The 11809-nt window shown below is 37.0% G+C and overlaps 1 protein-coding gene across 1 annotated transcript; it reads left to right on the forward strand.

Annotated features, from left to right (window-relative positions):
* Window positions 1-344: 344 nt before the first annotated feature.
* LOC149819720 (uncharacterized) lies at window positions 345-6978 on the forward strand. The gene is made up of 7 exons (XM_089982969.1): window positions 345-602; window positions 2207-2381; window positions 2464-2708; window positions 2799-3057; window positions 4263-4442; window positions 4537-4692; window positions 4815-6978. Exons 2-7 carry the CDS (start codon window positions 2379-2381, stop codon window positions 4989-4991), a joined length of 1020 nt encoding a protein of 339 aa, XP_089839095.1. The 5' UTR covers window positions 345-602; window positions 2207-2378; the 3' UTR covers window positions 4992-6978.
* Window positions 6979-11809: the final 4831 nt, after the last annotated feature.

Raw genomic sequence — 11809 nt, forward strand, 5'->3', positions numbered from 1 at the left:
TTTTTATTTCCGAGATTTTGCTGAAAAACAAGAGATTTATGGAGTTTTTTCAATTTCTCGCGAGTTTTTGAAAAACGAGAAATTGCCGATAAAAACGTTTGTCACTGTGCCCTTAACCCAAACCAACGAAAAACCCACGGATGGCATAACTGGAGTTATTAAGGGCAAATGAGACTTTTCGCTAATATTCTACACGTGAATCACCAGCGCTCTGACACGTGATGAAGGAGAGAGAACGGGTCCGCCGTACAAACAGACAGACTTTCTCGCCCATCCCTCCACCTTCTCCTTTTTTTGCCCCGCCTTTTTTTTTCTTAACAAAATAAGAAAGAAACTATATAAAATTTTGTGTTTCCTTTGTTTTTTTTTTCTAATTTCTCTCTCTCTCTCTCTCTCTCTCTCTCGATTGAACCATTCTCGCCTACATCTCGCGGATTTCGAGCTTCCTCCATCACCAGTTTCTCTCAATAATTGCGGAAATCTTGGCCCTCCCCCCACTCGAGTAACCCTCTCTCTCTCTCTCTCGATTTCTATATTTTCTGGGATTTGAGTTGTTAAACGTGGTTGAAGATTTCTTCCCTTTCGATGAGATGAAGTTTTTGGTATGTACGAGCTTGAACCTGTTTATGTGTATAAGCGAATCTTTTTTTTTAGTTTGTATTTGTTGGGAATTCGCGATAGAAGAGCTGGTTTCCATGAGAAAGAGAGGAAACTTTTCGACCCGTTAATCTTTGTGTTGTTTGTTTCCGTTCGTTTGGGGTTTAGGGTCTGATTGGTTGGTTCTTTGGATTGTTTGGTTTCCTTTCTCTCTCTCTCTCTCTCTCTCTGTGTTTTTTATAATGGTGCTCTTTTTAGGACATCATGAATGGTTAAGCCATGCTTTTTGGAACGGGGAAGAGAGGGATTAGGTCATCGGAGTGTTGGGATTTGTTGGTAAGTGTAATGTGTAGTTTTATTCTCGTGGTGCACGGCAACGGTGCGTGGAGAAAGGACTCTAGCATTTGAGCAAATTATTCCATCGGAAGATGCGGCATTGTGATGTCGAGGATGGGTTGTGGTGTTTGGGATTGTTCTTGGATCGACGCTGTGGCGTTGTTGCGTTGGGGATGGATTTTTTGTAGTTTGGTGTTGAAAATGGATTCTAGCAATTGAACTTAGTTATTTGATCATAGCTTTGGCATTCTCGCTTTGAGGGTATCGTAGTACTAGAGATCGTACACGGATCAAGATTCTTTCTGTCATTGCGTTTACAATGGTTGTTTTTTTCTGTGTGTGTGAAGTAGTTTTGGTGTGGCAGATGGGATTTTTTGGCTGTTGATGTTAGTTCCTTTTGTCCACTAATGAGAATGAAAGCATGCTTCAACACAATGTTGGGGTTGGTAGTTTCACATTCACTATCTGGGTGTCATCATTCTTGACTTAGTCAATATGGCCTGCGAAGCCATTGTACCAATTGCACGCAAAGACCAAAAGACAGATCTACTATCAATTTTCTCGTTAAGTTTATCATGTCATGTTGGCATTCCCTGGGCTATATTTCCATATATTAAAAGAAAAATATGTGTAGCCTCCATGAGTGCTGTACAAAATGCGTTCAATTTCTTGCGAATTCAAACTTCCTCCACAATCTTGGAATAGAACCCCCAAGTGGTAGATGTGGGATTGCCTGCTAGCTTAGAGCTTATGTTTATTAACCTGATAGGCTGATACCATTCCGTGGGCTATATTTGCCATAAATGAAAAGAAAGGACCTTTTCTAGGTCATGTTTTAGTTAGGTTTGGTAAACAACGTACGTGGAGCCTGTTCGTTGCTGAAGATTGTGGGCATTTGTTTGTAAGTTATGGTGGTTTTCATCATGCATAAGCGACCTAAAGGAAAGACTTTTCTTTATTAGCATTTCTGTCTGGTCTGTTGATTCTTCGGTCTTTGTACATATGTCTACTTGCTTATTTGCTATACATGGAGTGTTTGTGGTAGATCTTGGTTGTGGCTTGCTGTGTCTGTCTTGCTTTCTATGGTCTTGATTTCACTTACATCAATTCTTTTTCTATCTCCCTACTCTGATCACTTCAGACTGACAATTATTTTTGCTTTTCAGTTGTAGCCAGTTACATAAAGCAATTTGCCTACAGTTGTTGTTGCTTATAATACACAAATAAAACTATCCGTTCTTTTTTCCTTCTAAATTTTTTTGGTGTAATGCAGGTATTTGTTGCCATTGATTGAACTGTGAAATATGCAGCTCCTTTCTATGGGGTGTTGCTGATTGAGTTTTAGAGGTGCACCAATGCAAAATGCAGTTAGGAAGTCCGCAAAGGAGATTGGTTCAAAAACTTCAGTCACATAATGATCTATTTTTATCCACAGTATCAGAAACATGGTAATGGCCATACTGATCCTTCCATGCACTGTTATCTTTTCACCATGAAATATTTTACTTTTCTTACTGTGACTTCTTGCAGGATGGTTCTCCATTAAAGGCATCCAAGAGATCGGTCTTTGTGTTAAGGATGGTAGTGCTGTTTTTTGCTATGACATTTGGTGTCTATATTTGTTATATCTGTTTGAAGCAAATAAGCACAAGGATTGCACCACAGTATGTACCATTGCCTAAACTTGAAGCGACAGAAGGACATTGCAAAATACCAGATGTTCCAAAGGAAGATATACTTTTTGTACATTTCCCACAGCCTAAAACTTACAGCAGGTTGTACTTGTTCCATCTTCCTCAGTATCTGTGTATTCGGTCTTGGTTTTTAGAGCAGGAAGATTAAACTTGTGAAATTGATTTCAATAGGGACGAATGTGCATGCTCTCCTGTACGTTTTTTTGCCATCCTATCTGTGCAAAGGTCTGGAAGTGGATGGTTCGAAACTTTGTTAAACAGTCATCCAAATGTTAGCTCAAATGGAGAGATCTTTTCTGTGAAAGAGAGGAGAGAGAATTTCTCAACCATTCAAAGGACATTAGATAAAGTGTATAACTTAGAATGGGTGAGTAGTGCTGCAAAGAATGAATGCGTGGCTGCAGTTGGATTTAAGTGGATGCTTAACCAGGTGAATTACGTATGAATGTTTTCTGTTGTTTCCTAGAAATTTGATTGCACATAAGAGCTGTCAAAATATTCTAGTCATTATTCTGATATGTTCATTTCCAATTATCACTTCGTTAATCAGTTGCTAGTTACCTGATGAATCAACTCCCATTTGCCTAATTTATGCTGTTCCTTTTTATTGTGTTTCCCTTCTTTCTTATGTATTCCTCTTTTTGTTGGCATGTAATCATGAAGGCATGGAGATGTTATCCCTGTCTATGACTATCTAAGTCACTGGCTGGAAGGGAAGTTATGTATAAAAAAATTGAAGCAAGAAAGATTATTGTATACATGTCCAAAAGAATGGTTGTCCAGCAGCTCCAGCTGTAGAATCTGCAAAAGCAAAAAATCCATTAGTCAACATGTATGTGCAGTTTAGGCACCCAAGCATAGCAACTGGCCCAGACTCATCAGTATAAAAGAACTGAGCTTGATCCAGTACATGAGCTCAATTAAGCCTGATAAGCCTGATTAAGCTTGTATAATATTACAATATCAGTAATATTGGTCTTTTGTTGTGTAAGAGTGAAAAAAATAAGCTCTTACCCTAAAGGCTAGGATGTTTGCCCTCTAGCTGTGAGGTGGCGGATTTGAATCCTGCCTACCTTAAAAATGTATAGCAACATTCTTTTAATAAAAGACAATCGGATCAAGCTTTACCCCAGCTGAGCTTGAACAAGGGTGTTGTTGAAGCTTTGCTCAAGCTCCAGCCAAGCTCTAGTGTTCCTTTCCTAAACAAGCGACCACCCCAGGCTTGGACAGAGCTGGACTCATGTGCCGCCCTATTCAAGCGCATGTAAGGAAACATTTACGTCATCAGGATTTATACGGTAAAAAGCAAATAAGGAAATTGCAACTTCATGTGCATGACTTGTATCATTTGATGCTAACAACGTACAAATATCTATATGGCAAGAATGAACCAAATTCATGAAAAGATGGACTAAGGCTGCGGGTAATGGTGATTGAGTAGGAGCTGGTTGATAAACAGATAATTGCTCTAGATGTAACTGTAGTTGGATAGCACTATTATCATGTTTTTTTGTGACTGGTAGTCTGTTCACTGGTTTTAGATATTTGACGTGGATCAGATTTTTTCACATGCATCTGCATTTTTTTGTCCTTTGATCTTCTCATTGTGTTAATGTTTCTAGTAATCAATTGTAGGCTGTTATGGAATATCACAGAGAAATCGTCAAGTACTTCAATCGGCAGGGAGTTTCAGTCATTTTTCTTTTTCGGCGAAATCTTTTGCGCAGACTCATCTCTGTACTAGCAAATGCTTATGACAGAGAAAAAAAGCCACTTAATGGAACACATAAGTCACATGTGCATTCAGCAAAAGAGGTGTCTCTTCTGTTTCTTCCCTTGTTCGTTATTTACTGTCAATCCTCAGGTTTTATGATGAGCTAAACTTTACGTGGTTTAATCATTGAGACAGGCAGAAGTTCTTGCTATGTACAGACCGGTAATTAATACTGCAACCTTGCTAGCTAATCTGAAAGGTGTTGAGAAAGTGTTGGAGGACTCGATGAAGTTTTTCAAGAGCACACGCCATATAGTTTTGTACTATGAGGATCTTATAAATAATCAAAAGGTTTTTACTGTTACTTTCACTAGTATTATTCTTCAGTGTTTATTATCCCGTTTTCAGCTCTTTCTGCTATTTTTGCCTTGGATGTACTTGAAAAAATCATTATATTATGGACTTCTATGCAGGAACTATATGGAGTACAGGAATTTTTAAGAGTGCCTGTGAGGAAACTGGAAAGTCGTCAGGTGAAGATTCACACAAGACCTCCATCAGAACAGATTGAGAATTGGAATGATGTATACAAGGCATTGAAAGGAACAGAGTATGAGCATTTCCTTGAACATGCAGATTATATTACTTAATTTTTTTAGAGTATTTATAAAATTAAAGTTTCTTGACAGATTTTGGTCCTTGAGAGTAGATTATTCTTTTTTTTTTTATTTCATGTTCTCTTCTTAGGTCTGAAAATCCTCCAAGAGGATTTTCATGCGGTTCTGGTGTAGAATTTTGCTACTCAAATTTTGCAATAGATTATTGGAAGTGACTTATTTTCCTGTAAATATTTTATCTTTCGTTCACATGACCCACATCTTTCCCTCTGTCCATGGGTGTATGAGTGTGCATTCATGCAGCCGAGTCCTTTATTATTTTCTGCAATGCAACCATGGCAGCCTTCTTTGACACAAAAACAGTGGATGGAAATCCAGTGTAGTTCAACTAACCAGCTAGTTGTAGCTCAGCTCCTCAACTTGTTGGTAATGGTAGTTTAGAGTTCTCGCACTTCCGGCTAGTTCTCATAGACAACCAAAAGTTTATTATTTTTGTGTTTCTCCTGTCTATGTTGAGAGTTATTTGAAACACATCCTTGACGTACCCAATGTGAATTTACAATTTAAATTTCCTATTGTATTTTATGTTTTCTACTTGTGCTCTATCCTCTTGCAAGTTTTTGAACATGTTACATCATCAATATACCTCAGTCTACACTCCTCCTATCTATATTGAGGAAAATGATTTGAAGCACATGTTCCTGAGGTACCCCATGTGCATTGATAATTTAACTTCCCATTTGTATTTCGGGTTTCTACTTGTTGCTTTGTCCTATTCAGTGTGATAAATATTGCGTGATTTATGAAAATCTCGTGATAATATCGCGAGAAATTGCCTGAAAGTTTAAAACGGCAATTTTTCACGAGATTTTCAAAATATTGCGAGATTTATGAAAAAAACATAAATACCGTGATTTAAACGCTGAGATGGATGTGTGGAAATACAATAAAAGATAAGATTCGGAACGAGGAGATACGTAAGAAGGTAGGCGTTGCACCCATTGAAAATAAGATGAGAGAGAATCGTTTACGGTGGTTTGGACATATTCGGCGAAGGCCTAATGATGCTCCAGTTAGAATGATGGAGAAATGAAAAAATATATTAGTTAAAAGAGATCGGGGTAGGCCTAGGAAGACATGGATGGAGGTGATAGGCAAGGATATGAATGCTTTGAACCTCACCGAGGACATGGCATTGGATAAAAATGATTGGAGGAGAAGGATTCATGTGGAAGACCCAGAATGATTTTCTTTTTTGGTTCATATCGCCGACCCCAATTGTTTTGGGATGAAGGCGTAGTTGTTGTTGTACCGTGATTTAAACGCGATATTTACGTTTTAAACGGCTATTTATCGCAAAAAAATCCTATCTTTTTATTTTTAAATATTTTTTATTAATATTTTTTTATAAAAAAATATATATTTTTTAATTAATTTTTTATTGCCAAGATTTTGCCCAAAAAAATGCAAGATTTATGAAATTTTTTCAATTTCTCACGAGTTTTTGAAAAACAAGAAATTGCCGATAAAAACTTTTGTCACTACGGTCCTATTACAAGCTTAAAGATGTGTCACCATCAGCATAGCTCTAGAGAAATAAAGAGACTGTCATCATATACTGTATGCATTGGCATCTTATTTTCTTCCACTCTGTTATTATGCCTTTCTGGTTAACTGTTTTTTATGATTTTTCTCTTTTATCTCTGCATATTCATTGGATCTAACTTTTTCATCAAAAAATTCTGTTAGCATTTGATTGTCTCGAAGCAAAATATCTGCAGCTTCATGTGTTGCATAGGATCTTCTGTTCTGTTTGGCCATTGTTTCAAATGTATGCCATCAGATTGTGCAGATCTTAACTAGTGTGTTATATTTTCCATATGGCCACATAGATGTATGCATGTTGGCATATCTATGGAAGTTGACCAAACGCTGTTGCAAGTCATGCATCCTCAATCATTGTTGCTAATGGTTTTTCTATTGGACCTCTAGTTAGGTCAAAAATTGAAATTCTTTTCCCTCATTTTTCCTTTGTGGAGATTTCATGCTGCGGGTCTTAATGTTGCCTCTCCAAGTCTTTCAATTGTTGGTGCCTGTATCAAATTTTGCTATCTAGGTCCATGTGCTTATGTCAGGCCCGGCATCCTTGACCAATCCATGGCTGGTTTGTTCAGCATATTTCTGCCCACATTCTACCCTAACCAGCTTTCAGCTAGGGTCATATGACCATTAGTAGTTGTACATAACTTTCTTTTGAAAATAGGCAATCAATCTTCAGCCTGGCCAATCACACAGGATCTTGTTGACTCTGTACATGTACCAGATTTAGGTTTAGCTCTGCTTTGGGAGACCTGCCAAACATAGCATTTTTGAATTGTGATTTTTTCATGCCTTGAGTCCCTTCAATTTTTGTATTTTTTACTCCATTTTTCTGATAAATTTGGTGGGTTTGTTTCGGACTTATTGTTAGTATTATGTGCACCTTTTTGGGTCCTCTTCATTTGTGTTTTTCTACTTTTCTATTCCCTCTTATTTAATACTTTGGTCATTTTTTATTTCTATTATATTGTATTATTTTAGTTTTTAGTTTTTAGGCTCATTTCTCTTTTTCATGGAGTTTGTTCTTTTGGTAAAATTAAAATATTTTTGCAGTACAAATATGTTAACGCATTACAATTGTGAAGAAAATCATGAAACTATTCCTGGTACAATTACATGTTACAATCTGTTAGAGAATGCATAAAATTTCATTGATACTCCTAATAATTGATATTGCTTGCAAAACGTTTAACCTCTGAATCTCTAGCTTTTGAACATTTTTTTCTTAGCAAGTTGGAGTATAGCTCTGGTGGATTTGAAAATACTAGACTCAATGGATAGTTAACTATGATAGTCTACTTCGGCAAACCGATTAACATGCAAATCCTTGTTGTGTTTGGTCTTGTTCCAATCTCTTCTGCTGAGCGTGCTGTTAGAAGTGTGAGGTGCAGTTAGGGCTTCCAATGGATGGATACAGGCTAGGTCCTGCCTGATCCGAATATGAATCCAATCTTTGTGCACTTGATCGGAATCTGAATCTGGGAAAGATCCAATGATCTTAAGATTGAATCCCGACCTGAACTACATGTGGTAATACTGAATCCATTAAAAACATATCCAAAGAGGCTCTTACATGTAAAAAGATGCAACTGGATTGGATTTTGATCTGAATCTGAATTGTATATAACTTAAAATGCTGATATGAATCTGAATTATATATAACTTAAACATATCACAATGCACATTTAGATCTTACTTGAAGGATCCAAATCCAGAAATAGTATGCCGGATTTGGATTGAATATCCTACCATATCCAATCCATTTGCACCCCTAGGTGGCAGTTTCGGGCTTATAGCCATTCTAATGGTCTATCATCATCCGATTGCGATGCATAGGCAGGTTTTTTTTATGCTTGAAAATCAATGGCTCAGAATTTTCAGGCATCCAAAAGGCATGTTCCTTTTTGTTGAAAAAGCATGATCCATATTCCATGAGTTGATTCTTAGCAAATGGACCATGCTGAAGACATCTGCAGGGTCGGAATTGCAAAAGAAAGTATAGGAAATGCCTAGTTCACACTCACTGTCACCAATATCGCTGATATTTTTTAAATTATTGCGATAATATCGGCAAAATCAAGTAGGCATGTTCCTTTTTGTTGAAAAAGCATGATCCATATTCCATGAGTTGATTCTTAGCAAATGGACCATGCTGAAGACATCTGCAGGGTCGGAATTGCAAAAGAAAGTATAGGAAATGCCTAGTTCACACTCACTGTCACCAATATCCCTGATATTTTGAAATTATTGCGATAATATCGGCAAAATCATGTAGGCCAATAATATTAGAAAAATATTGCGATATTTTCAAAATATCACTACAAATGAAAATATCACAATATTTTTGAAAAAAAATCTTATTTATATATTTTAAGCTCAGACTTTGTATTTTAAACACTTTTCAAACTTATTCCCTTTTATTTTTTGCATGAAAAGTGATACAAAACCTATTATTTTCTTATCATATTGTTTTTTATATTTTTAAAATTTTTAAAACTCCGGAGATTTTTCTGTGAAAAAACACTTATTATAAATCTCTCCTAGAAGAATACTCGGCAAGAAATTACCTTGAACAATACAGGTGACTATGATATATATATATATATATATAATTTATTTATATTGTGTGTGTGAGACATAGGCTTCTGCTTTCAATATAGGAAAATATAAATAAAATTGGGTGATTCTGTTCAGGCTTACAACTAGAGCTGAAACCAACCCAAAGTCATTTATTTGACATCATATATTGTCACTATCATTTGGAAACGAGATTCCTACAACTAAAAACTTCTCAGGTTTAGCCACAGGTTTGTCTGTGGAACATAGTGCCTCTTGTAATTGGAATGTGAGATGCATCAAAGATCCAGATGAATATTTTGACTCATGAAAACTTCCATGAAGAAAATGTGCTGTGTCAACAAGATGAAACATAGTCTGCTTCGGAAGCAGATCAGGTCATGCTGAACATGAGCGTTTTTGCTCATGCCGACATCGTGGCCGTCTGATTGCATTTTGGATGAATGTCACATAGTTTTGTTGACTTTTGAGCTTTTTAAAATGCAAATCGGATGGCCACGATGTCAGCATGAGCAAAAACACTCATGTTCAGCATGACCTGATCTGCTTCCGTCTGCTTCTGCCATGTCACAGAGCTTTCAGTTGGTATTCTTTCACCAAACATGATCCTTCTATTAATGTGCATGAAGCCTGCTCTTATTTATTTCTATGTGCCAACTTATGTACTGCCACCAATAGTAGGCTTCAGATTCTGATCCTGCACACTCTTCAGGATTCTCCAAAGGCACGTGCTTGGACTTTTTAAATGTGCAAATAATCCAATGTGAAAATGAAAATGTGATACCAATTACCAGGGTTACCCCCATGAAATGGAATCTCACCAGATATGAGTAAATGAATCATATTAAATTCATTTATACGCTAGAACGTTTTTGCATGTTTACTAGATAGTGTGAAAATGGGCTTGTGAGAATGAAATAATGATTCTCACTGGGGACCTAGAAAATGTGCCCTAAATTTCTGTAATGAAATATGCGGAAAAGCAAAGAGTGCATTAAGCACTTACAACATCCACTAATGAACAAACAAAAGGGCTAACACTCAAACCCACAAGAGACAACACAACATAAAAATATAAATGTCTCTTATTGAAAAGAGAGAGAGAGCTCTCAAGAGTGAAGAATACAAGAGGGGTTCACCCCTATTTATACACAAAAAGAGGAGAGGAGGAGTGACCTTATGGCCTTAAAAGAAGAGCCACCTAGGGGCTCCCATGGAGTCGTTGGGAGCCCCCAACGGTCACAAATGTGACCGTTGGGGGCCCCATCGACTCCATGGTGGGGCCCCTTTTAGGTGGGCAAAAATACAAAAAATAAAAAGTAAAAAATAATAAAAGAATTTACAAAAAAAGAAAGAAAAGAAACAAGTACCCCTATCAGGTACTTGTGAAATAACTAAAATACCCCTATTGGGTATTTTAGATAATACATATATATATATGTATATAAACATATATATATATATATATATATAAATTACATGTATTTTAACACCCTCCCTCAAGCTTTACGGGGATATAACTGAAAGCTTGTTAAGGAGAAACAAAAAACGAGGAGCAGCAAGGGCCTTAGTGAAGAAGTCCGCCAACTGGTACTCAGATGTGACGTAAGGTAGTGTTGTGGTTCCTCTCAGGTATTCATCACGTACGTAATGGCAGTCCATCTCTATATGCTTAGTATGCTCATGGAAGGCGTGATTGCTTGCAATATAAATTGCACTTTTGTTGTCACAACACATCTTCGAAGGAGTAGAGATGACAATGCCCATATCACCGAGGAGACTTCTTAGCCATACAAGTTCCATGGTTGTAGTGGCCATAGCACGATATTCCGCTTCCGTTGAGGACAATGATACTTTGTGCTGCTTCTTGCATCTCCAAGAAATCATAGTCACCTAAGAAAACACAAAATCCCGTAGTTGAGACTCGGTCATTGGGATTTCCTCCCCAATCAGCATCAGTATAAGCAATTAAATCAAGTGATGAGGAGGAAAGAAAAACTCCCTTAGTTATGGTGTTTTTGATATATTTGACGATCCTTAAGACTGCACTCATGTGCACGGTTGTAGGTGCATGTTGAAACTGACTGACAGAGTGGACAACATGAGCTATGTCTGGCCGAGTAATGGATAAGTAGGTTAGAGACCCAACAAGTTGCCGGTAGGGAGTAGGATCCTCGAGAGGTGTTCCATCTTCCAACCTTAATTTTGCATTGATGACTTCAGGGGTTTCTGTCTTCTTATCATCAGAGATACCAGATTTGGAACAAATGTCAGCAGCCAGTTTCATCTGAGAGAGAATGTACCCTTGAGGAGAGTACGCTACTTCAATCCCTAAAAACTATCTTAAGAAACCAAGATCAGACATGTCAAAATGTTCTTTTAAAACTTTCTTAATATCATAAATTCCTTGCTCATCACTTCCAGTGATAATCATATCATCAACATAAAGTAGTAAAATAACTACTGAAGACCCTACACTTTTCACAAATAAAGCAGTGTCAGTATAACATGAACGAAAATTCAAACTTGTCATTACATTACTAAATCTATCATGCCAAGCCTTTAGGGCTTGTTTTAAACCATATAATGCCTTTTTAAGTTTTAGAATTTTATTTTTATCAATACATACTCCTGGTGGGGGATCCATGTAAACTTTTTCATTTAATTCGCCATTC

Source organism: Nuphar pumila, chromosome 12 (assembly GCF_984573655.1).
Source record: "Nuphar pumila chromosome 12, dmNupPumi1.hap1.1, whole genome shotgun sequence".
In the NCBI taxonomy this organism is placed as follows: Eukaryota; Viridiplantae; Streptophyta; class Magnoliopsida; order Nymphaeales; family Nymphaeaceae; genus Nuphar; species Nuphar pumila.

What these genes read in the sequence shown, in the direction of transcription:
- LOC149819720 (XM_089982969.1), top strand. An exon ending in CAGCCTAAAACTTACAGCAG is followed by an intron (nt 2,709 to 2,798) that starts GTTGTACTTGTT and finishes TGATTTCAATAG; the next exon opens with GGACGAATGTGCATGCTCTC. An exon ending in TTAAGTGGATGCTTAACCAG is followed by an intron (nt 3,058 to 4,262) that starts GTGAATTACGTA and finishes AATCAATTGTAG; the next exon opens with GCTGTTATGGAATATCACAG.